This window comes from Candoia aspera, chromosome 1 (genome assembly GCF_035149785.1).
Source record: "Candoia aspera isolate rCanAsp1 chromosome 1, rCanAsp1.hap2, whole genome shotgun sequence".
Classification (NCBI taxonomy): Eukaryota; Metazoa; Chordata; class Lepidosauria; order Squamata; family Boidae; genus Candoia; species Candoia aspera.
The window spans coordinates 337211282-337238456 of record NC_086153.1 but is presented as its reverse complement, the minus strand read 5'-3'; the positions used below and the strand labels follow the sequence as shown (position 1 = coordinate 337238456).

Below are 27175 nucleotides of genomic sequence, written 5' to 3'. Positions count from 1 at the left end.
GCTGGGAGGAGCTGAAGACGGTATCAGAAGAGCATCTTCTTAATGGGCGGTTAACAAGGCATCTCTCAGCAGGAGTTAGGGGTGTGTGGATGAGCCTCTAAGCTAAGTACTTACTACTAAGTTTAGTACTAAGAAGTACTAAGTACTAAGAATTTTTCACCTTACAGAGTACTAAAGTCTTAGTACTTCTAAAGTCACTGTAAGGTGAAAAATTCTACAAATCACCTTCGTTCTGTCTCTATGTGCCTCTGGTTCTTTCCCTTTTCTTTGCCACTGTCATTTTCATTGCTGACAAGGCATCAAGGTCACCTACAGTTCTTGAGATATTTTACACTGCAATAATACTGGAATAGTAACTGGATACTGATGACCTGGCTGGCCCTGACCCGGACTGCCTTTTGGGAGGCATTAAAGCCCTGGATTTTTCTTCAGGCGTTGGATCTGGGAGTGGTATTACCCATTGGAAGGGGGTTCTTCTTCCCTGCACTTACGAGCTCCTATGTTTTTGCTTTTCTATGTCCTTTCATTATTTTATTTATTAGCGTTCCGTCTTCTTTTATTTATTTTGTTTATTTAATATTTTGAGACAGCGTAAATGAAAGGAATATAGTTAAGAAATATGGACAGCGTAGAAGAAAACAAAGATAAGGTACAGATAATTATCATGACCGGACATCAAATTGAACGTACTTGGTTAATGCAGTTCATCAGAAACAAAGCTATAAACAGTAAGCAGTACGAAGTTAGAGATCATTCTACGGGTAAGAACACCCAAATTTTGGATGTGGCACCAAGTTGAATTCCACATCCCACCTACTTTTATGGGATGTTGAAGCACACTCCCCAAATTTAATTAGCCATTCTTCCAAAGAAGGAATGAGAGAACTTTTCTGGTAGAAAGCATATAAAACCCTTATAAATGTTAACATATACAGTGCCAGTTCCACATATTTTGAAGGGATATAGTGGGGGAGATGGGTGGTAATAAAAATACGATTAAATGAATGAATGAATGAATGAATGAATGAATGAATGAATGAATGGTTCGGTGAAGTTAGGATTATTTATGTTCCTTTAATGATGTATGCTGCGCTGAGTTGTGTGCTGAGTGTGTGGTTATATAAATTGAAAATATATACATGGAATGAGCAAATAAATAAATACTGCATTCCCTCTCTTAATAAAGATCCTTCTGGAGCAAGCAAATACTGAGGTTGAATGTTATCCAATTCTTTGGCTCTTTTTCCTCCCTCTATAGACACTAGAGGTTGTTGTTGTTGTTGTTGTTAATATTAATATTTCCACTGTTTCAATCTATGTTAACCATTCAGAGTCTCATGAGAGTGGGCAGCTGCAAAGGTTAAAATTACAAATAAATAAATAAATGAAGTTGGGTAGCTTGGTAGAAGGTTTCTTAAAGATAGGAGAATGGCTGGGGAAATGTTAAGAGTTAAGAGTCCCTCTTTTGGGGGAGATGGGTGGTGATTAAATTTGAATAATAATAATAATAATAATAATAATAATAATAATAATAATAATAGGTACAGACAGAAAGATAGTGGGTAGCATGTGGTCTGTGGCAAGGAATGATGTTTGCTGAAAGGAAGCTAAAATAGCTAAGCCTAAGAGTACACTTCTGCCAATTTTGTCTTATTGAAGGTAGAGTTGGATATGCCAGGATAAATATAAAAACAAACTGAATGAAGTGAGAATGGGCTAAAAAGAGAAGACTTTGGATCCAGAATGAATGGACGTAGATATGAAGTAAGTGCTGTGAAAGAGTTGGCTTTGATCGATAGGTTATCATTGATGAAATCCTAAAAAAACAGAGAGGTGGGTACAGGGTAAAGCAGATTTAGCTGTATTTCCCTTTCTTTTTCTCATCCCACGACCTGATTTGGCCTACTATTTCTTATTTTTTCCTGCATCACATTCCTTACCCCAAAAGGGAACCATATGATGGTTATGAATGTACATTGCCCTTTGAGAGGGGTGGGTGGTGACTAAATTCAAAATATAAATATAAATAAATAAATAACTGTATATATTTATGTCCTGGGGCAAAAACACAACTAACATACGGGGGGTGGGGGGAACATTAGGGAGGATATATGAGGCACAGTGAAAAAATAAAAGGTACGGCTGGAATGCTGAACGTCAGAGTGTCCTACGCTGCGGCGTTTCTCACAAATGCTCCGTGTTTATAATTACACCGATATTATTTCATTATGATTTAATTAATTAAATTTATGTCACCACCCATCTCCCCCAATGGGGGACTCTGGGTGGTTTACAATGAAATATTCCTTATTTTCCAGCGGCACTAAGACGGAAAATGGTAGAAACTCACAAGCGGGGTGCAAAGAGGCATCTGGGCTGACTGTTGCTAAAAGCCGAGAGTTTATTTTGCCATCAGGAATGAAAAAATAAAAAAAAAAAATTTTAAACAAGGGAATGACAGCCACCACTAACTCACCTTGCTCTTATAATTTATCCCATTCCTTTTAAGAAGCTCCCTAAGCTAGTGATGTAGAGAGTCCTACCATGTACATTGATGCATGTAATCCTTTAGATGTGGGGAACCTTCACAAAAAACACACCCTAAGAAGAAATTAACATGGAATTCTGCCTTCTTTGTATGGCTAAGAACAAAGGAAGGGCTAGTCACAGCACGAACACCACAATTTGATGCACCAGGGTGAAAACTGAACTAGGAGGAAGATTCAGGGAATGGGTTATTTTGGAGGGGGTGGGAGAAAGGGATAGAGTTTAAAATCCTTCCTTGAAAAGGGTTGGCTGCGTTCCACTCAGGATAACTTCCTATTATTTCCATCACAGACATGCGATAGATTGCAGCATGAGAAAGCGTTAAGAAATACGGTACAAGGAACTTTGTCTGGGCAGGCAAAGTCTGTGGCTAAAAAGACAGATGCACAGATGAAACTCAGAGGCATTGGTCCTGCTGGCTCTCTGCAAAAATAAACGCGCAAATTAGAAACTTTTTATTACCTGGGGAAGATGTGGGGTAAGAAAAGGCAGATTGCCATCTCTACTGCCAAGTCATTTTCAGAGTTTAGCTAAATACATTCTTTCTGAACCAAGTTGCTATTTCACAGAGATTTGACGCAGCACCTGTTTCAAAGGATTTTGAAGCACGTACAAGCTCAACATTTAATGGCATTAAGGGGCTGATGCTGCTGGCAAGTGGCTGAGCTGTATTTCCCACACGTGCTAAAAACTTTACAATACTTGTGTGCTGCTAGTGGCGAAAAGCTTCAAGCAACTAGTAAACATAATCACCATTATCCTGTTAATTATGTAAATCTCCAGGGCACAAAAAAGAATGCCTCTTGATCATGCCTTTCCAGTCCTCCAGATCTAAGCAATTTAAGCCCTGAGTATTTTTCACAGAAATTAAATCAAAGTTAGCCTAAAGGTCTAGGGGAGTTGATTCTCTGCTTTGCTTTGTCTTTAATCTGCTTTCTCCAAGCCAACTTTAACACTGCTAGTTGGAAAACAGAGTAAGTATTGCTAATTAATAAAAGCACCTACTTTTGTTTTACAGTATTTTTTTAAACAGACTTTCCAAATGATGCTTTAACTTGCATTTTGCAGGTCAAAATCCTCCTGCCTAATTTTTATCTTTCTTACACTGCTTTTCATCCAGTGAGATCCCATTTTATTCTCACAACAGTTTTGTGAGGTGGAACAGGCTAAGTGGTAAGAGTGATGTGACTGGGAATAAACAAGGGTTGGAATCAAGGTCTTTTATGACAGTCAACTGTATGATATTTCACACTATTTTAATCAGGGTTTTGGTATGACTACATCTTAAACAGTGCGCTAGACATAAACACACCCCAAAAACGTAGCCATGAAAAGGAGAACAATCTATTGGCATCACACCTTCCACTCACCGGTGGCACCCAAAGAGCAATAGAAAAACAATAAAGACTCCAATGTAAACAATGTTGAGAAATTAGCCTCAATATATACAATATATAGGCAAGGCTTTTAAAGGCAGCCAAACTGAAGTTCAGGATGTTTTTACCAACTTTCTCATTTCAAATCACTCCTCTTTCCTGGCTAAGCCTCCTCATCTATCCATCACACACAGCCCAATGATTTTACAGCATGCTCTTGGAAAGATGCTCACTTTGTGGTGGATCCACCCAAAATTCCAGGAAAGACCTTTGAGGGTTCCTCCGCTGTTCAGGGGAGCAGATGTTATCTAAATCCATGGGAGATACAGAAGCAAACTGCCAGCACAGACTGTCTCGCCCTCTTGCCCATGCAGAGTTCAGAAAAGACCGACTGGACTTAAGTCTGGCCGTGGGGGAAAATACTTTAGAAAACATGCCAACCCTGCTGATTTCCTGGCTCCTTTTTCAGAACAGAAAGCCATGCTCTCCTCTGAAACTTCCCTTCCAAATGAATCTGTTGGTAAAGCCCCTTTCCTCTTCCTTGCTAAAGCCCACAGGCCACTGTGGAAAACTCCCCCCGTCTTTTTCTTCAAACAGCTGCACATTCACACCTCTCCTGCAAACCACCCCAGCAAAAAGCATGTGCGTATGCATCCAGGTCAACACTCTTCCTCAGTCAGGGAGGGAGGAAAAATTACCTTGAAGAGCGAAGCATACTTGAGCCAGAACTGCACCTGGGACATATTAAGCCACCATGCAACGGAGATCGAGACAAGCTGGACTCCGGCAGAGTGGCTAAGCGGACGTTTCCTACTGTGAAGGCCGGCAGGGTTTGATTCATGACAGCTCGCGTGTCAGGGGCCAGCCCAAGAGAGGCATGGAGACTGAAGGTCTGGCAGGAGAGGTTTGAAAGAGAGACGCACCCCAGGAGTGGATCCTATGGGGGGGGAGGAGGAAGAGGAGGAGACGGTGCTGGTGCTGGAGAAGAATGGTGACAATATCGAAGCAAGGTTGGGAGAAAGCCGGTTCCTCCCCCCCCCCCCAAATTTAAAAAAAATTCTCTGCTGGTAGCGATTGGTTTAGTCACCAAGAGGATGGCGTTTTGCTTCCTCTAAGCCCAGCCCGCCTGACTTTCAGGAAATAAAGCTTGCTTGGTAAGTCAGTGAAATTACTGGCAATGAGCACAGAATTACTGTACGGCCGTGTAATTTAAACCACAGAGCCACTGTAAACAAAGAGCAGACATGCACCCCAGAGCCAGAGTTGAGGCGGTGGGCAGCAGCAACTTTGTTCTCCCCCCCCAAACTCCCATCCTGGCTGCCCCCCTTCTCCACCCCCCACCCCCACCCCACTGCCTTATCACTCTTCAGTTGTTTGCTTCATAAAATTTGTTTTTCTCCCTTCGTTCTGTTCAGACGGCCGGGCAGACCAGAATCAAAGGTTAAAATTTAAAGGCTCACAAGGATTGTCGTAAACTGCGCTGAAAGAGAAACCGGCAAGGTTTCCATCCCAGCCTAAAACGTGGGGTGCAGAGTCCGAAACTGGACCGCGCGAAGCCAGCGGCCACTTGCACCCGTATCCAAAGGGAGCCGCACGCCCTGACCTGAACGAACCTCAGCCTCAAGTCTCTGCTGAACCTAGATCAGAACAACAACAAAAAATGTTTTTTAAATATATCAAGTTCTTAGTTTGTGATTAAGGGTTCCAGTACCTCCAGAAGACAAATGAGGAGCAGCCCCAGCCAGGATGAATCATGAGCATGTATGAGCAAATCTCTAGGAGGATGGGGCAATAAGGTGCTTTTTTTTTTTAAGAAATAAGTCAGGCTTATTTAGAGGTGCTGAAGCTGAGGCCCCCAAACTAAATAGGACCCCCACCATCTTGGGAGTAGCGCCAGAGACCTCCAATGGTGATTGTTAGTCAGGCAAAAGAAGAAAATTAAGTGTAGTCAGCATGGTTACTGGAGAGTAACCATACTGACTATATTTACTTGGAATTTCATTTAACAATACATGAAAGGAATCCACATATCCTAGTTTGTCTGGGGTCCTGCTGCTTTTTGGGAGTGTACAGCCTGGCATTGCGGGACCTCGGCCTGGGATCAACTTGCTTTTTTTTTTTTAATCCTTTCAATCATGTCCAGTTCTCGGAGACTGCCTGGACAAGTCCCTGCAGTTTTCTTGGCAAGGTTTTTCGGAAGTGGTTTGCCATTGCCATTTTCTCCCGGTTCCTAGCCCGATGCCTTAACCACTACACCAGGCTGGCCCTCAACAAACAGACAAGTTGCATACAGGTTCCAAAAGCAGGATTCCATCTGCTGTGTTTACAGTTTAAAAGCTGTCGGCTATAGCCAAAGAGAGCATTAAACGTTTTAAAAATATTATGATTACAACGGGGCTGTTTTGGTTCCTGGCCTGCTCCATGGCACTTTGGATGCAAAACCATCAGCATCCGTGCGATATTTCCAGAAAAGATTCCTGCTTCAGCGAGCAGGACAAACTATCCAATTCTGCATATGGTCTTCTGTTTGGAGGGGTGGAAGACACAGAATGCCTAGATTAATTTTGGATTTATTTCCGAATATAGACAGGAACTTTCCCCAACCTGGTGTCCTCCAGATTTCATAGCAGAAATGGAAGGGACCTAAGAGGTCATCAAGTCCAACCCCCTACACACTACACCAGTGTTTCTCAACCTTAGCAACTCTGGCTGGCTGGGGAATTCTGGGAGTTGAAGTCCACACATCTTAAAGTTGCCAAGGTTGAGAAACACGGCTCTACACTATTCCCAACAGATGATTATTATCCAGCTGCTGACTGAAAGCCTCCAGTCTCCATTGCTGTGAAGCAGAAACAAGTCCCAAACTTTTATAGGTTGGAAGGCCAATTATTCATGCTCGGCTTGCCAGCTCTGGCAAATTTTGGTGTGGCCTTTCCCAGCTCGTTGGGAATGACAGGAGTTGACTTCTAAACATCTGGAGGATGCAAGAGAAAAAGTGTGCAAGTTCAGTTTGCTGGTTGGGAAGGGGAGAGGTGGCAGCACAGGCTGGAAATTAGTTTTAATTCTTTTAGGTTGCACCCAGAGGAATATAGTTTCAAAGTCACTGGACGTAATCGTTTATCCCAGGTCTGATCCTACTGGATAATAAGTTCATCTCCAGGGACTACTTTTAAGATTCAAATAAACTGGAAAAGAGGTACAGAGAGGCAATATTTCCTCATGATAAGTACAATCTTCTTTAAAATAGGAACTTTATTAAAGTTTCAGAAAAGATTAAAATACAAAATACAGAAAAGTTAGAGTACAGAATTAAAGAAAAAAGACATTTGCTTGTAAGTGAAAAAAAAATGAAGTATTGATTTTGGGTTTTGATGATTAATTGGTTGGTTTTTATAGAATAATGTTGATCAAGGTTTAATTAAGAGTAAGAGTCTAAGATAGTTCAATAAGTACTTATACCTGGGTTGGCGAAGGTCGAAAGTCACCTTCTTTCGAATTTTCTTGCTAGTCTTGCACTTTTTTATGAGAAGTACAATTTGACAATAGAACCAATTATGCATCCTGCCTAAAACTATCTTCAGAAAATGTGCTTTCGGGGCCGCATGTGACCATGCAGGGAGGAAACCTGACAGTTAGCAGCTCAGAGAAAGAGGGAAGAAATTTGGGGTTGAAAACATGCTGAAGGCTATACTGCTCCGTTTAGAGCGGGCAGGACACCTTTCAGCAGACAAAAAATCCGGTTCCTTGGCACTTCTAATTTAAGGGATTAGTAGAGATCCCGGAATCTTATTACTTGAAGGACAGGTGGTGGGGAACATATTACCTTGGAAACCCAACCCCAGACTTGAATCATTCAATGGTGAGAAGTGCACTTTACATATTCTCAGAAGCACTCTACCACCAATGTTCACACTTCTTCCCATAATCAGCCACAACCATGACTACCACGAGGAGCAGTATGGTTTCTATACCAGCTAGAGTTATCGTTATGTTCTTATACCACGTTTGCAAAATGTTTAAGATTCAGAAAGCGTAGTACACCCAGCAAATGTAGCTTCAAATAGGAATCTGGGCAAATAAGTGGGAGTAAGGTGTTTCTTACCCAGTGTTGCCAAGAGGGGGACAAGAAAAGAGAATCTGTGCCAGCCAGTCCGATGGGCTCTGCTACGGGGCACCTGTCTCAGAACGTCCTCTGGACAGAGAAACGGGTGGAACTGCAGAGCAGAAGAGGCACTGGCCTGGCTTCCACTTTCGGCAGACTGGGCAAAGCAAACCCCCAAAATGCCGACGCGGGGGAGGTCTTCCTTGTTCTCACTATTGCTCATGTGGGTATATCTGCCCTAGCAGTTTTGCGAATTAAACCCAAATTTATCCCATCCGACGCAATTTACAGCCAAAGACGTGTGTCTCGGGATTAATCACCGTCACCCAAAACGGGACTGACCCAAAAATAAAGTGGTGACGATCAGCAACATTGTGCCAATTTTAACAAAGCAGCTAATGATGCAAACAATGCTGGGGGGCAGGAGGGAGAGATTCCCCCCCACACACACACACAAAGAAGAGAGACAAGAACAACCAGTGGGCTGTAACAAAAGCAGCTTTCTCTGCCTGGCATCCTCCAGGTTCCTCCAGCACCTTCATTCTGTACGGCTATTCGTCCCACTGGTTGGGGATGATGGGATTGGAAGCCCAGCTCCTGCCAGCTTTCCACCATGCTAGCTAGAAATTTGGAGAGTACATTTGGAGAGCATCAGGTTAGGGAAGACTGATCAAGAGCACTCTCAGTGGGGGAAAAGACGATCAATTCAGCAAACTGCTAGGTTAAAAAAGGAGAGGCAATACTAGCCATCAATAGCAGAATGAGAATGTCAGATTCCCAGAAAAAGCTTTATGAGATCAGATGAAAACTCAGTCTTCACACCTTAACTCCCTCCAATGTGCTTATATAAAACTCCCACATGGTCCCCAACCTACAAAGCCCTTGGCTACACTGGCCACAGCAGTGTTTTTCAAACTTGGCCACTTTAAGATGTGTGGACTTCCAACTCCCAGAATTCTGGTTGGGGAATTCTGGGAGTTGAAGTCCACACATCTTAAAGTGGCCAAGTTTGAAAAACGCTGGGCTGTAGGCAATTCAACCCATTTGAAGCCAACATTTCTGAAAGGCTAAGAAACTCATAAGCAGGATCTAAGTAGGGCAGCACCGCCACCCGCTTCTAGTATATTCCCTCCAGTATTATGGGAAGCAATTGCTTCCTCCTCCATGATTACACCAGCCAGTTCCACAGGTCACTGATGAAGTGTCAGGTTCCTGTTTGGCGTCCAGCAGAGGGAGAACAATTCAGAAAGCGACGGCCACCATCTATGAGAGCCCAGCTCCTCACCCACAGCAGCTGAAGCTCAAGGAATAGTTGAGAAAACGTCCGATGTGGAATCAAGTCTGCCCAAGGGCTTCGAGATGGAAGGAGGTGCATTTTAAGCAACACAGGAATTCCTGCAGAGACCAAAGGAATTGGCTCTGGAGGACAGGATGAGAACTAGCCTGGAAAGTTGTAGGGATTTCTTTATATATGGGTGGTTGGTCAGAGGATCAGACTGCCTGGGGAAGCTGGAACTCTATAGTGGAGGAATATTAACTATCTGCCAGGGATCCAGCATTTGCAAAATTCCACCCTGCAGCCCTGTTTTGGGAAGGGCTTAGAAGAGATGACCCTTAATTGTAGAGTCAATGACAATAAACTGAGCCCAGCGACAACGGGATCAGCATGGTAAACTAACAACAAACCACAAGCCGAGATGCCCGATTGTCCAAATGCCCATCACAATTTGCTGGTAGCATTTTAGACCAGTGGATGTCCTCCGAAAGCTTTTCCAAAGGGACACCCTTTGAGGACAGCCTAATGTGGAAGTGACTACACAGTGCTTTTACTGGACCAGATCAAATTTCACCATGGAAAGGTGTAGCTGCACAAAAGACATATTGTTGGGAAAAGGCAAACAAACAATTCATCATATCTAGACCAGGGTCTATCTTCCCACATTCCTGCTGGGCAGTAAGAAATAGGAGAAACATGGCAGGGTATACATTAATACATGCATACTGTTACTAGAACTAACATACAGGTAGTCCTCATTTAGTGACCATAATTGGGACTGGCAACTCAGTCATTAAGCGAAGTGGTCACTGAGTGAAACCGTGATTGCACTTATGATCTTACTTCAGCTTTCCTTTGCTTTATAGACCTGCAAAGGTCATCAATGTGAGGACTGGTCCTAGTTACCTTTTCATCACCGCCATAACTGCGAACAGTCGCTAAATGAGGCAGTCAATAAACAAGGACAACCTGTATATGTCTAGGATCATTCAAAACTATGGTACAGGTGCCTGGGAGGAAGGAAAAATGGGCTGTCCTTCCATCTCCTACAAAGATCATCAGCTCACCTGATAATAGCATAAAACACCCAAAAGACAAGCCTTAACCGTAAGGCACTTGTTTTTTTTGGAACTGTGCCCTGACCCACAGCTTATAATTAAGTGAGCTTTAACTGCTTCCAGGTAATTGGCTACACACCCTCAGATCTGTCTCCTGCCTGTTCATTCATAAGTGCCAAAGCGAAGGACCAATGAGATCACCACGCTCCCAATTTGAAATCTCAGGCTCAGGTAAAAAGACCGATAAAAGTTATTTTCTGTATATAAATTAGGCAGTGCAATAGCCTGGTGAGTAGATGGGTTTCAGAAGACGACACGGGGCAGCTTCTCTTGCACTCACTGATTCTCTTAGGCATCAAATGTTCAGGCAGAGCAGAACCTACCGCGAGTGGGCAGTACGTTTTGTAGAGTTCTTGACAAGGCTGCAACGTAACTAGGTTCCCATAATTTCATCTCCCACACAAGCCAAGAAGATGAAAAAGCTTTCACATTTATACTGCAAATATAGATAGAAACCAAACAAGGGTGGAAGGAAGAATGCAGGTATTTTGAAATTAGCAGCCACAAAGCTGGGCACACCCCAAATGTTCTTCCTGAAGAGACACAGAAAACATCATCCACTGGTTTTGTGCAATGAAGCAAATGCAAACTTCTGGAAATGCAGACCTGGGAGATCAAACACTTTTGCTTCTTAGAAGTTGGAAGTGATGCTTTTTCACTAATTTTTCCTGCCATCTCCCTCTAGCTGCAGCTCTGACCAGAGTCCAAGAAGATATGCATTTTTCTGAAGAATGTGGCTTTATTCCTCAAAAAAGTAAGTGGAAAGGGCCACCTAAGGTGTTAGAAACTTCTATCGGTACAGGTGGTCCTCGACTTACGACCATTCGTTTAGTGACTGTTCGAAGGTACGACAGTGCTGAAAAGTGACTTATGACCAATCCTCACACTTATGACCATTGCAGTGTCCCTGTGGCGGTCACGTGATCAAAATTCAGGTGCTTGGCAACCGCATGTATTTACAACAGTTGCAGCATCCCAGGGTTATGTGATCGCCATTTGCGACCTTCCCAGCCGGCTTCCGACAAGCAAAGTCAATGGGGGTAACTGAATTTGCTTAACGACCACATGATTCACTTAATGACTGTGGTGATTCACTTAACAACCACAGCAAAAAAAAGGTAGTAAAATCAGGCGTGACTCACTTAACGACGGAAGTTCCAGTCTCAGTTGTGGTCGTAAGTTGAGGGCTATGTGTAATTTGCATTCCACAGGTGGGGAATATATGGCTTTTCAAACGTGGCAGAGTTGCAAGCCCAATCTGCACAGCCAACAGTGAAGGACAGTGGGAACTGCTGATGATCAAGGCCCTTCTTCCACCACCGCTGCTCTTTTTTATCCATCTACCCAAATCCATCTTCGAATCATGCGCACAGATCATATTTCCAGCCAGATTTCCTATCTCAAGCATCCCTTTCCTATCTTCTTTTTCCTCCTTTAAAATCAGAGAGACATGGGCCAGGGAGAAGCCCCCAGGGCCACAAGACCTACCTTTTTCAACAGAGGCTGACCTTTGGGAAGAAAAGTTTTGGTCTTACCTGAGGGAAGTCGCCATTTCTGGGTAAGAAATCAGCAAGGCCTTGAGGTGCAAAGTTGGAATCCGAGAACGGCTGCCCGTTGATGGGATTGGTATAGAAATTGGGGGTATTAAAATATTGCCTATAAAGAGAAAAAAGCATCCTCAGATTGGAGACACCATTAAGAAAGCATTTTGTCCTGTGACTGCAGAGGTTGCAGGGCGGGGGGGGGGGGCTTTATTGAATAAAACGAAACAAAACTATGTAGCAAAAGAAACGAGAAAGTGAAAAACAAAGAACACAATACAACAATCAAAATTACACACACACACACACACATACACATATATATGGGCTACACCCCCTTATATGTATTTTATAACTTTTTACACTTTTCAAAAAAAGGATGACCATATTTCACTAAAAGCAACGATGGATGCTTGGAAAGATTCAGAATTAAGTATTTTAGCATATCCCTACCAGCTGCTAGTCTAGCAAACACACCAAAAGAATCAGACAAGCTATACTGCTGATTCTGCCCTCACACCCTACACCAATCAGGGGCTCTCCAGATGTGTGACTTCCCAAATTCCCAGCTACCATTGCCTTAGTCGCTTGCAGTAACGTCCTCACCAAGAGGCTAGTCCTCAAACTCGAAAGGGAAAGCATCTGAAAGACTACAGACAGGAAGGAAAAAGAGATCCCTCACCAAGCTGATCTGGATGGTATCAGGTTGGGGAATGCGGATTTACATTCACCAAAACTGTACCGCTTTAAAAAAACAACAACAATAATTGCACAGCACAGAAGCGTTGCTGTTTCAGAAGGCTTCCTAAAGACAATTTAATTTGCATCCCTCATTTAAAAAAAATAATCACAAGGGCTCTCTATTAGGGAGGGACTGGTTATGTTGGATATCCTCCCTAAACCAGGGAGGATATCCTGGGAACTGAATAAATTCAGGACAGGTCCACTGGGGGCTTTGTTGTTGATTCGTTTAGTTGCTTCCGACTCTTCGTGACTTCATGGACCAGCCCACGCCAGAGCTTCCTGTCGGTCGTCAACACCCCCAGCTCACCCAGGGACGAGTCCGTCACCTCTAGAATATCACCCGTCCACCTTGCCCTTGGTCGGCCCCTCTTCCTTTTGCCTTCCACTCTCCCTAGCATCAGCATCTTCTCCAGGGTGTCCTGTCTTCTCATTATGTGGCCAAAGTATTTCAGTTTTGCCTTTAGTATCATTCCCTCCAGTGAGCAGTCTGGCTTTATTTCCTGGAGGATGGACTGGTTGGATCTTCTTGCAGTCCAAGGCACTCTCAGAATTTTCCTCCAACACCACAGTTCCAAATCGATCTTCCTTCGCTCAGCCTTCCTTATGGTCCAGCTCTCGCAGCCATATGTTACTACGGGGAACACCATTGCTTTAACTATGCGGACCTTTGTTGTCAGTGTGATGTCTCTGCTCTTAACTATTTTATCGAGATTGGTCATTGCTCTTCTCCCAAGGATTAAGCGTCCATGAATTGCTGAAGTCTACCTTGCAGGATCTTGAGCATTACCTTACTGGCATGTGAAATGAGTGCCACTGTTCGATAGTTTGAACATTCTTTAGTGTTTCCCTTTTTTGGTATGGGGATATAAGTTGATTTTTTCCAGTCTGATGGCCATTCTTGTGTTTTCCAAATTTGCTGGCATATAGCATGCATTACCCTGACAGCATCATCTTGCAAGATTTTGAACAGTTCAGCTGGGATGCCGTCGTCTCCTGCTGCCTTGTTATTAGCAATGCTTCTTAAGGCCCATTCAACCTCACTCTTCAGGATGTCTGGCTCTAGCTCACTGACCACACCATCAAAGCTATCCCCGATATTGTTATCCTTCCTATACAGGTCTTCCGTATATTCTTGCCACCTTTTCTTGATCTCTTCTTCTTCTGTTAGGTCCTTGCCATCTTTGTTTTTGATCATACCCATTTTTGCCTGGAATTTACCTCCGATGTTTCTAATTTTCTGGAAGAGGTCTCTTGTCCTTCCTATTCTATTGTCTTCTTCCACTTCCACGCATTGCTTGTTTAAAAATAATTCCTTATCTCTTCTGGCTAACCTCTGGAATTTTGCATTTAATTGGGCATATCTCCCCCTATCGTTGTTGCCTTTTGCTTTCCTTCTTTCTTGGGCTACTTCTAGTGTCTCAGCAGACAGCCATTTTGCCTTCTTGGTTTTCTCTTTCTTTGGGATGTATTTTGTTGCCGCCTCCTGAACAATGTTGCCAACTTCTGTCCAGAGTTCTTCCGGGACCCTATCTACTAAGTCCAGTCCCTTAAATCTATTCTTCACCTCCATTGCATATTCCTTAGGAATATTAGTGAGCTCATATCTAGCTGATCTGTGGGTCTTCCCTAATCTCTTGAGTCTGATCCTAAATTGTGCAAGAAGAACTTCGTGATCAGAACTACAGTCAGCTCCAGGTCTTGTTTTTACCGAATGTATAGATGTCCGCCACCTTTGGCTGCAAAGGATGTAGTCAATCTGATTTCGGTGTTGTCCATCTGGGGAAGTCCATGTATAAAGCCGTCTCTTAGGTTGCTGGAAGAGAGTGTTTGTTATGCAGAGTGAGTTGTCTTGGCAAAATTCTATCAGCCTATGTCCTGCTTCGTTTTGTTCTCCCAGGCCAGGCTTACCTGTAATTCCAGGTGTCATTTGACTGCCCACCTTAGCATTCCAGTCTCCTGTGATGAAAATAACATCTCTTTTAGGCGTGTTGTCCAGTAGGTGCTGCAGATCCTCATAGAACTGCTCTACTTCAGCTTCTTCAGCATCTGTGGTTGGGGCGCATATTCGGATCACTGTGATGTTAGATGGCTTGCCCTGAATTCGAATTGAGATAATTCTGTCGTTTTTTGGATTGTATCCAAGCACTGCTTTAGCCACTTTACTATTAATTATGAAGGCTACTCCATTTCTTCTGTGGTCCTCTTGTCCGCAGTAGTAGATCTGGTGGTCATTTGATGTGAAGTGGCCCATTCCAGTCCATTTCAGTTCACTGACGCCCAAAATGTCTATCTTTAATCTTGACATCTCACCAATAACCACATCCAATTTGCCCTGACTCATAGATCTTACATTCCAAGTTCCAATGGTGTGTTAATCCTTAGAACATCGGATTCGCCGTTCACCACCAGCACCGTCGGCCGCTAGCCGTCCTTTTGGCTTTGAGCTAGCTGCGTCATCACGTCTGGGGCTAGTTGAACTCATCCTCTGTTCCTCCCCAGTAGCATTTTGACCATCTTCCGACCTGGGGGGTCTCATCTTCCGATGGCATACCAACATATCTCTGGTTGTTCTGATCCATTGAGTTTTCACGGCAAGAATACTGGGGTGGGTTGCCATTACCTTCCCCAGGGATCGCATTTAGTCTGACCTCTCTGTCATGATCTTCCCGTCTTGGGTGGCCCTTCATGGTTTAGCTCATGGCATCATTGAGGTGCTCAAGCTCCAGTACCACGACAAGATAACGATCCTTTGATGAAGCCACTGGGGGCTACCAGTCTTAAAATTCAGTGTTACATCTGGTTGGCATCTCAGAGGCTGGGGGCTAAGATGGGTTTGGTCAGACCAACCAAGATTGCTTTAAGCCTCCCAGGTTATCTTTAAATGCTCCTGCCCACACATCTGTCGCCTAAGAATACTCATAGGTTCCCCCCGCAGGGGTGAGGACCAGCCACTTCATGAGCCTCCTTCAATAGGAGAGACAGAAATACACCATTTCAGCTTAGGCAAACCAGAACAAACAGTGGCCAGTTTACATCCTGGAGATGGGGGCTGGACTGATAAGGGAAAGGATGCCGACACCAGCTTTCCACCCTTTAAAAACTCTAGGTCAAAACAGCAAGCCTGCTTTGTGAAATCTCAGCCCACAGAACTTGGCACACGCCACCTAGTTTTGGTTTTACTATCAAAGCCTGGCCTGCAGGAACCTCCCCTTTGTCTTCAGAGAACGGCTACATCATCCTTCCAGTAAAACAAGGACACACTGGTATGTGACAGACTCAGCCACCCGGGCCGGGCAGAGTGCCAATGTTGATGTTCTCCAGCGTGGCTGAGAGCACATGGGGACCCCTGCAGGAAGCCTGGGAGATCCCTGAGGCTGGTCTGTGGGAGAACACCATCCTTTCTGCTCTAGCATGCCCAAAGTGCCACGCCCAAGGGAAGGGGCCCCGAACCAGGGCCGGCCACTCTGTGAACGCCTGTTTAACTCCCTCGCGAGCAGGAAGGGCTTCCAAACACAGCTGGGAGCACAGGAGGACCAAATGGAAAGTGGTCAGAAAGACTTCTGTGTGCTCAAAGGCGGAAAGACTCGATCTTACCTGCAGTGGAAGAAGGGATGGTAAAGTTGATGGAGTCGGCTGAGAGGGTGAAATTGACAGCTTTGATTAGAGAAAAGACACTGACTAATTTTATGGTGCATTGGAAGCCCCTTTTGGACTTTTGGCGTGAAACAGAAAAGAATGAAATTACGATGTATGGATTTGACGATTAGTAATATTAGTTGACAATAGAAAGAAGGGGTGTTATGTTGTAACCTTAGAGTAAGAGTTTAATGTAAGTTCTATCTATATTTATTGTAAAAGAAGTCAGATGTCATTCCTTTTTTGTATGTCTGGTTTTTTTCCTTTTCTTTTTCTTTCTGCACTTCTGTTCTCTTTCTCCTCTTTTATTTCTTTTTCTTGATTATAGTTTCTGTTAGATTTTATCTCTCTGTTTTAAATAACTTAATAATGTTTATACACACATACATACTCATATACATATACATAAACTCCAGGTTCTCTTGTTTCCACGGCAAGACAAGACCCTGCATGGGATGGACCATCGACAGATAGCTGAGGTGGCTGACATTGGGAAATCCTACCAATGGCTGGAAAGGGCTGGACTAAAAGACAGCACTGAGGCACTGATCATAGCAGCACAAGAACAGGCCCTAAGCACCAGATCCACAGAAGCAGGGGTCTACCACACTAGACAGGACCTGAGGGGCAGACTGTGCAGAGAGGCCTCAGAGACAGTCCAACACACAGTGGCAGGGTGTAAGATGCAGGCAGGAACAGCAGACGCTGAACGGCCCAACCAAGTAGCTGGCATTGTGTACAGGAACATCTGCACAGCATATGGGCTGGACCCTCCCAAGTCCAGATGGGAGACTCCACAGAAGGTCGTGGAGAATGACAGGGCTAAGATCCTGTGGGACTTCCAGATTCAGACGGACAGGCAGGTCCTGGCCGATCAACCAGACATCGTGGTGGTAAACAAGGACCAGAAGACCACGGTGGTGATTGATGCAGCCGTGCCAAGTGACAGCAACATCAGGAAGAAGGAGTTGAGAAGCTGGAGAAGTCCCAGGGCCTGGAGGAGGAACTGGAGAGGATGTAGAACAGGAAGGCCAAAGGGGTCCCGGTGGTGGAAGGGGCACTTGGGGTGGTGACTCCCAAGTGGGGAGAGGGGCTCCAGCAGATCCCAGGAGCAACCTCAGAGCTCTCTGTCCAGATGAGTGCAGTGCTAGGAACGGCTGAGATCCTGCGCAGAACCCTCAAACTCCCAGGCCTCTGTTGGAGGACCCGAGGTTGGGAAAGACACACACCACCCATAGGGGTGAGAAGGGAATTTTTTATATATAAAAAGAAAGATCTGGAAGGAATCTGAAGGAGAACAAGGCACAGAAAGTTGTCCTCGACAGAGTCTTTCCCCATCCGGATGAGTTTCAGGAGCCCTAAGTTGCAACTTGGTGCCCTCTGGCTGTAGGTCTCTCCCTCCCCACCAGTTCTTGGTTGAAACTGGTTCAGCAACAGGCCTGTAGTTGGCAAATAGCAAGCCAAAATCATATCTGGCTATTCACGCTGCTGGTGAGAACTAAAGTGAAGTTTCCAGGTTGAAGTACCCAAAGAACCCTGGGGGGGAATTGGTGCAGACACAGCACCGCTTTTCCCACCTGTACCTGAATGGCTGCGCAGAGTAGCTTGGAAGACAGAGCAAATTCAAAATCAGAGGAACATTTAGTGCAGAGTTTCAAAACACTGACCTGCACAAAAGGAACCTGGTACAGGTAGTCCTTGACTTATGACCACAATTGAGACCGGAACTTTGGTCGCTCACCGCTTTGGTGAGTCATGCCCGATTTTATTACCCTTTTTGCTGTGGTCATTAAGCAGATCACCACAGTTGCTAGGCAAATCTGGCTTCCCTCATTCTTTGCTCATTGGAAGCCCCTCCGGAAGGTCGCAAATGGCGATCACATGACCCTGGGATGCTGCAACTGTTGTAAATGCACGTTGGTTGCCAAGTGCCTGAATTTTGATCATGTGACTGCGGGGACACTGCGATGGTCGTTAAGTGCAAGGATTGGTCATAAATTGCTTTTTTCAGCACCGTTGTAACTTTGAATGTTCGTTAAACAAATGGTCATAAGTCGAGGAGTACCTGTATTACGTGAAGCCCCGCTGCTGGCATTGTGCAAGGCTGGGTGAGAACAGCCATGGGGAGAAAAGGGTGGGGGGATTCTAATCAATAAACTTCATCCACCATCTGCTGTTCAATATGCAGCAAACAGAAGTAGTAGTAGTAGAAGAGGAACCTCAGTTAGCATCTCCCAGGAGGGTTCAGAAAGTACCGTTTACAGTAATACTCATGGAAAAAAAGATGCACACCCTGTTCCAAGCAAAGGCAGCGGCGTCAGCTGCAGCTGTCCAGCTGCAAGTACAGCTGGGGCTGCGGCACTAAAGCATTTGCCTTTTCTCTCTCCCCCACCTTCCCAAACCTAGATAGAAAAACACCTCTCACAAGCTCTTTCAAAGTGGTCCTGAGTTTGAAAGACAGGAGAGCCTTCAGTTGCTGGCCTTGTATCAGCTAGCTGGACTACCAAATGCTTTTGTGCATGGATGCACCGAAATATAAATTGGGATCAGCCAAACAGGCCTCTAGGGAAGGTTGCAATAGACCATGCTGGCTGGGGAATTCTGGGAGTTGAAGTCCACACACCTTAAAGTTGCCAAAATCGAAAAACATAGCTCTAAGGTAGGGCTTAGAAATGAAGCAGGAGTGACAAGCATCTTCTTGCAACTAGTCCTGGCCAAGTTTGGCCACAGAGAGCTGGACTCATCTCTGGATGCTTGTTGAGCAGGGAACCACAACATTCAAAGCATAGTTCCCTGTGGCAGATCAAACACTTGTGAAAAAGGGCTTCAATCCTTGTTGATGGGACTGGACAGAGAAGTACAGGCAAGAAAATGCAAGATACGGTCAACTATGACCCAGCATTGGATGAACATCCTTAGCAAAAAGAAGTCTTAAGAGGAAGGGCTCTGTGTTCCTAAATTAGGAAATAAATACTTCCATTATAGAAGTTCAGCTGAAACTCACATCTGTACATTGGCTTGCAGGATCAGAACCAAAAATCAGTGAAGGCTGTTCCTAAACCAAACCACAGAGGCCTTTTCAGGCAGAAGCTCTTCGCATCCCTATTCCTTGCCTGGTGATTTGTTCCCAACAACTGATATTCAGAGACATAGCAAAAAAGGTTGTTTACGTAAAGCTAAAGTCACGGGTAGAGAGAACGCATTTTAATCAAGCATCCAACCCAGTCTCTTTTTACCTTCTTTTGTTTTATTCCTTTCCTTTTTTCCCCCCTTGGGAAAAAGACGTTAACTCTATCCACTTTGTTAGTGGATTGCATTACAGGTAGTCCTCGCTGAACAACCATTTGTTTAGTGACGGTTCGGACTTCTAGCGGTGCTGAAAAAACCAACTTATAACCAATCCTCACACTTACAACCGTTACAGTGTCCCCACAGTCACATGATCATGATTTGGGTGCTTGGCAACTGGTTCGCATTTATGACTGTCGCAGTGCCCCGTGGTCACGATCGCCATTTTCGACCTTCCCAGCCAACTTCTGGCAAGCAAAATCAGTGTGGAACCATGTGATTCACTTAACAACCACGTGGTTCACTTAACGCTTATGGTGATTCACTTAACAACTGCTGCAAAAAAGGTCATAAAATCAGGTCAGATTCGCTTAATGACTGCTTCACTTAGCAACCAAAATTCCAGTCCCAATTGTGATTGTTAAGCAAGGACTATCTGTATAATCCTATTATTTCTCTCCCACTGTTTCTGCCTGCCTGGTACATTCAGGCACAGTGGGTGTGCTTCAGGTTCCTTCTATTAAATATTGCTAACTTGTGGGACTGAGGAAGCATATTTTCTCTTTCTCAGCATTTGCCCTATGGAACAGCATGCCCCCTCAAGATACAGATGGTGCCTAGTCTCCTGGGGTTCCAAAAAGCCCTTAAAAACCTGGCTTTGCTCCCAGGCATGGGGTTAATGTGTTGTGGGGAAGAGATTTCTGTTGCACTGTGTTTTAATAGCAGTTTTTAGTCCAGACTGTTTTGTCTATGTTTTCAATTGTTTGAACTTAGTATTAATTTTGTGAGCTGTCCAGAGTCTGCTGGAGTGAGCAGCTATAATAATGTTAATGAAATAAATAAATATAATATATAACATTACAGGCAGTCCTTGACTTACGACGGCAATTGGGCCTGGAATTTCTGTTGCTAAGCAATGCGGCTGTAAAGCGGAACCACCTGGCTTAGCGACGACAATCCCTGCGGTCCCAGTTGCTGTCATTAACTGAATCCCACGGTCATTAGGCAAGGCAACTTCCTGCCAGCTTCCCACAACCAAAGTCAGTGGGGAAACTGGCAGAAAGTTGCAAGTCCTGGGCCTGCAGGTGGGGGAAGGAGCGAGGGGGTGCACGGGAGTGGTCAGGGAGGGTGCATAGGGATGCACGAGTGGCCAGCGCAGCGTGAGCACAGAGGGGCTGGGGGAAGGTGCATGCGGAGGGGAGACTTACCCGAGCAACTTGTGACCTTCCCTGTCAGCTTCCCCGTTGACTAAGTGAGAGCTGGTTGCCAAGCACCCAGATTGCGATCATGTGACCATGGGTGTGCTAGGATGGCCAGAACTCTGAGGACCCGTCACAACCACCATTCGTTCAGTGCCGTCGTAACTTCGAATAGTCACTGAACGAACGGTCGTAGGTCAAGGAGTACCTATACGCGCACTCACACGGATTGTATCTTCCTATATAACAATACAGTATATTTATTAGTGGATTATATCTACTTATTTATTTATCTCTCAAACTCCTTCACCGCCCATCTCGTATAGCGACGACTCTTATCTAAGATTCCTGCAACAGAACCTTTCTATAAATATATATTTGCTTATCTATATGTCTGTTTTTATTTGCATCATCCAAAATGTTCCTAAACCGTTTTGACCTCTGGATATCAAAGTAGATTTTGACGCTGCTTCCTTCTGGGACTGTTCCGGGTTTTTTAAACTATTATTATTTCCCAGGCTAGCCTGCAGCCCTGGTGATTGCCCAATGATCTCCCATCCCAGGATCAATCCTGCTTAGCTTTCTGAGATCAGCCAAGGCCTTACACAAAAGCACTTACTGGTTGTCGTTCAGGAAAAACGGTGCTGAGTATGAAGCAGATGAAAACAGGGATGAGCTCCAGCAACTGGAAGTAGGATTCTGCAGAACAACAAAACAGGTTTCAAAGTACGTGTGGTTTGTTCAGGAGCATTCAAAGCTGCTTTCAGAGTCCTATTACTGTATCCATGATTGACAATTCAAGGGCAATGGAATGCTGGAGCAACGCCTCTAAGAAGCAAGGAGCTTCAGAGAAGGCAGCAGTTTGCAGAAATATTTAAAAACAACAACAACAACAACTTTGGGGAGAAGAAAACGGCGAAAAATGAGTATCTGCTTGCAAGGGTTAGAAAACAGGGTGTGCAGAGTGACTGAAACAGCACAGCAGAAGGTACAGGAAATCCCACTTTATTTCACAAGCGTAGTGATCATCACGGCTGCTCGCCAGCGTTGTTCAGAACTCCTCAAGAGCACCTGAGCAAATCCTTCAGAACAAGCAAACAGAAGCAGAGAACTGGGGGGAGCACCTGAGACGACCAGCCTGCTGCTCCATGCTGGAATCTCGATCAGTGTTTCTCAACCTTGGCCACTTTAAGATGGGTGGACCTCAGGGGATTCTGGGAGTTGAAGTCCACCCATCTTAAAGTGGCCAAGGTTGAGAAACACTACCTTACAGGTACGCTGCTTTAGGACAAATGGCTCTCTAGCTTCTGCTTGAATATAAGTGAGGAAGAGAAGCCCACCACTTCTCTGGATTCCGGATTCCATCATCAGACTGCTCTTACTGGTTAGGAAGAGTTTCCTAATGTTTAGTCAAAATCTGCCATATTGTAACTTAAATTCCTTACAGGTAGTCCTCGCTTAATGACCATTCATTTAGCAACAGTTTGGACTTACAATCGTGCTAAAACCCAACTTATGATCAGTCCTCGCACTTATGACTGTCGCAGTGTCTCTGTGGTCATGTGATCGTGCTTCGGATGCTCGGCAACCGGTTCGCATTTACGACCATTGCAGTGTTCCACAGTCATGTGATCACCATTTTCGACCTTCCTAGCCAGCTTCCAGCAAGCAAAATCAATGGGGAACCACGTGATTTGTTTAATGACGGCATGGCTCACTTAATGACCATGCAATTCGCTTAAAGGCCGCCGCAAAAATGGTCGTAAAATCAGGTCAGATTCATTTAACAACATCACTTAGTGACCAATATTCCAGTCCCAGTTGAGGTTGTTAAGCAAGGACTACCTGTATTTTCTGTCCCAACCTCTGGAACGAAACAGCAGGCCTTGATCTACCATGTGACAGTCTTGCAGGTATTGGAAGGGGGCTGTCATATCCCCCCTCGTCTCCTCTTCTTGAGACAGAACCTACTCAGCTCCTCCTAACTTGGCAGGATTATCTCTTGTATTATAAACATAGGATTAGAGCTAAGGAAGCAGCCTGTACAGGAGACAGGAATCGAATCCACAACTCCCTCCTCTTGCTTCTGGCTGCCATGTGTGCAAGTCTAATGCTGGAAGTTTGTGTGATGGTCTGTGAGAATAACCTTGGGAGACGGGAGGGGGAGGAGGACAAGCCACCGCCTAGGCAACCGTTAGATAAGAGGCGGCTGAGCCCACAGAAGGAATGGGACGTGGAAAGCGTCTCAGAAGGGACCCTCCCTGGTTCTCCGGAAAGTAAAGGAGAGGGAGGGGAGAAGGGCTTTCAGACTTGCAAGATTCTGTTACTGTAAGCTTACATTAAAGGTCGCGTCAGCACTTATGGATTTGGCTTCTTGTCTGGACTACCTCGAAGGGCTGACAGTCTGTCATTCCCACCCTTGTGAAAAAGGCAGTTTTTAACACACCTACCAAGAAGGGCACATGCGTTCTACCTAGACAGCTACTTTTTAATTTGCTTCCACTCCCGTGTAGGCACTGTCACAGGCTGAAAGCAGCCTTACATCGTTCTATCAGCATGGATCAGCCTAGCGCAGGGTTTCTCATCCTCGGGGACTTTAAGATGTGTGGACTTCAGCTCCCAGAATTCTCCAGCCAGCACCCATGGGAGTTGAAGTCCACACATCTTAAAGTCCCCGAGGATGAGAAACCCTGGCTTGGCGTGTGTGTCACACAAGCCCTGCTTACCCTGCCTAAGGTTCTCAACCAGGGTTCCATGGCACCCTAGGATTCCACGAGAGGTCATGAGGGGTTCCCTGGGAAATATTTCAAATTCAGGCAACTTGACATTAAAGAGGTAAGTTTCATTCTTTATTTTTAATTTAAGAACACTGCATACTGTATGTACAGGCCTACCCATGAAACGAATATCAGAATTTTGTAACTTCTGGCCCATATCTGAGCCTGAATGTGCAGGGGTTCCCTGACACCTGAAAAATAATTCAAGGGTTCCTCCAGGGTCAAAAGGTTGAGGAAGGCTGATCTAAATGATGCCCCAGCTTTTACAAATCATCTTTTCAGCCTCTGTGTCCATCTCCATAAAATAGGAATCAGGATGCCCTTTGCCAAGCTCTTATGCCAATCCACAGGCCTGTTTTAGGAGGGGGGAGTTCTAGAATCCCTGATTTCAAGCAAACACAGAGCTGATCTGCCCTCTGAAATACCAAACAGCCCCCCCCCCCAATCTGTATGGATACCACCTTGGCCCTATTTAAATGAGCCCTTAAAATCTGGCTCTGTGCCAAGGCCCTGGGTTAGAGTGAGTGATGGACCCCTCGTGCGATGGTCTGATCCTTTAAACAATCATTGATTTTTCTCCAAACTCTCCTGCTTTGATTATGAAATCCTGCCCTTTCACTCTGCTTCGATCGTATTTTGTACGCCGCCCAGGGTCGTGGCAGATTGGGGCAGCCTATACATCTCGTAAACAAGCCAGTACACAAATGAAGGCCAGCATTATGGGATGCAGACTTAGTACTGCTTCCCCCAAACATGGAAACAGAGACAGGAAATATGGGAAGCAGCACATTCCCTTGCTTTTTTTAATTTCCTCTCTGGCATCTGGTTTCAGTTAGTGGCTTAGAATTCTAGTAAATTGTAGTCAAGCGGAACTCCCAAATCAATCCAATCTTGCTCGTGTTGATTAAATAAAAAGCTTAAGCTGCTGATTTAAGCTTTCCAAGCCCTAAAGTGCCTGGGGCACAAGTACTGGGGCTGCGTGTTGCTCCAAGGCAAAAGGTATTTTGGAGCAGGCTGAGGAACAACTGTAGCACCTGCCTGCAACATTTTAAACCAGCTGTGCCTTTCTCCAGGTCATGTAGTTAACCCCAGAGAGAGTAATCTTGATTGCTGCATTCTAAAGGCATGTCCTCCAGTGATCTGAAGAGGGCCCCCGTTGCCTCTCTGGGCTGGTAAGTCCAGAGTCCAACATTACTGAACTGCTTGACTAGATACGGGCCTCTCTGTTGGCTGAGGCTGCATTTGGAAGGCCTTCTGCAGGTGGTCTCAACCTGAAGTTTATCGTTGGAAGAATACTGGTTTACAATCCCAGAGACTCGATCGCAGTAAAAAATCAGGAGGGGCCTGGTAGCATCTTTTGGGACTAACACGTTTTATTAAAGGCATACGCTTCCATGCGTAAGCTGCAGCTCGTGAAAACGATGTCTTTTCGTAAAATGTGTTAGTCGGAAAAGGTGGCCCCAGACTCCTGCCAATTTTTTGGGCCACCGTAGACTGTCACGTCTCTCCTCCTACAATGCTGACAACAGTCAGGAGTGGGGGAAAAAGGGATAACCAGAACAAGGGGACCTTGCATATTGAGCCTCCGCCAGAGGCGCAGCCAGCTAAGAGAGGCTGCTGATGGAGAAAAGATGGCAGCTTGGCTGTAACCAACCTGATGGTGCCTTCTGATGACCCCTGGAGGAATGGGGGTCCTCGAGGGAGAACTAGGAGGAAAATAACCAAACCACGGTTAATTTTGGTCAGACTGAGTAGAGAGGCTTCCTTCTCTCACCTTGTCAAGCTTTTTCAGACTACCACTCACCACAAGATTTGGTTCATATACAGGTAGTCCTCACTTAACAACCATTTGTTTAGTGACAGTTCGGAGTAACGACGATGCTGAAAAAACCGAGTTACAACCAGTACTCACACTTACGACCACTGCAGTGTCCCCACGGTCACGTGACCACGATTTGGACGCTTGGCAACCAGTTTGCATTTATGACCGTTGCAGCGTCCCGCGGTCACGCGATTGCCATTTTCAACCTTCCCGGATGGCTTCTGGCAAGCAAAATCAATGGGGAACCTTGTGATTCGCTTAACAACCACGTGGTTCGCTTAGCCCCTGCGGTGATTCACTTAACAACTGCTGCAAAAACGTTGTGAAACTGGGCCAGATTCACTTAATGACCACTTTGCTTAGCAACTGAAACTAGAAATTCGGGTCTCGATTGTGGTTGTTAAGCAAGGACTACCTGTATTGCACTAAGTCCTAATTTGCTTAGTCTTGATTTAGCTGGGTGCACATGTTACTCTGAACCATAAACCATGATTTACAAGCCCCAAGCATCAGGTTCACACATTTACGCTAACCCAGAAAGGATACTCTGCTCAGTGCAATGTGAATTCTGTCAACGTCACCTTCTTGTAATGCTGTATCTACACTCCTGAGATCAACCAGCTTGATCCTTCGTGTCAATGACAACGGGCCAGTCTAGGATTTCCACAAAGCTTCCCCATTATAGTCAAGGACTCCTCTTCCAGGGGCACTCACCTCTGTGGTGGGCAAGCCAAGTTGGGTCTGAAGGGTGGGCATTCTATACAGTGTATTGCCTGGCTGCTGGTGCGTACATGGTGGGTGGTAACTCCTCCCCCTGTCCATGGTGAGGGGCAAAGTGGGCATCAGGCTTTGTGCTGCTTCATGGAGGAATCAGAAGCCAGCAGGTCTCCGGAGGTGCAGGGAGAGCCTTTATCTAGGCCCTTCCTTCTGCAACATGTCCTGAGGAAAAGAAAGGGGATAAGAAAGGTTAGGAACACAGCAAAATGGCATTATATGGAGTCAGATTAATGGTCCGTCTTTTTATTCATTTATTTACAGTCAACAACCAGCAAAGTAGTTACAGGTAGTCCTCGACTTACGACCACAATTGGGACTGGAATTTCCATCGTAAGTTGTTGCAGTCGTAAGTCGAGGACTACCTGTACAACGCTAAATGAAACAACCACTAAAGGCAGGCTCAAATGCAATAAAAGCAATAAAATCCTGCCAGTTAAAATGTACACGTCTAGAAAGTAAGCAAATACTGTAAAGCAGAGCAAGAGAAAGGAAATAGCAACGCATTTAAAATAAAAGGATGAAAGAACTTCCTCGTTACATTGTTTCAAGACTAGGACATCTTAAGCCTTCTTACAGCGACCGCTGCCAACAAGAAACTTGGCAACTCCGTTCGCGATAATGGGGCCCTGACCCGAGAGTAGGAACTCAGCCCACCCACCCCCATTAGAAGCTTGATCTCTACAATGAGGAGGTCTAGGTGTATCTGCGCACGAGTTCTCGTAAAAGGAACAGTGCAGGAAATATGCGGGCTAAGCTCTCAGGTTCGTTCTGGCCACAGGGGCAATTTCTCTCTTCAGATGGGGTTTTGTGAAACCTCCCATCCAATACCACTGATGGAGAACACTGGAGCTGGCCGACAAGGTGGCTCGACCCTCTAGCTCAGTCTTCCCCAACCCCAGGAGAAAAGTGGGGAGATGTGGCTGTTGCACTGAGGGCAGACAAGGGGAGATTACTGGACAATGGCAAAGTTAG

General features: G+C 45.1%; 1 protein-coding gene across 1 annotated transcript in view; it reads right to left on the bottom strand.

The window, feature by feature from the left end:
- Positions 1 to 27175, bottom strand: part of SBNO2 (strawberry notch homolog 2) — a 121686-nt gene that overhangs the window by 67451 nt on the left and 27060 nt on the right. Inside the window, exons 2-4 of the mRNA XM_063290868.1 lie at positions 26141 to 26365; positions 21447 to 21526; positions 11955 to 12075 (exon numbers count right to left, since the gene is read on the bottom strand). Coding sequence (XP_063146938.1) covers positions 11955 to 12075; positions 21447 to 21526; positions 26141 to 26269 — 330 coding nt within the window. The 5' untranslated portion in view covers positions 26270 to 26365. The remainder of the gene's footprint in view (positions 1 to 11954; positions 12076 to 21446; positions 21527 to 26140; positions 26366 to 27175) is intronic.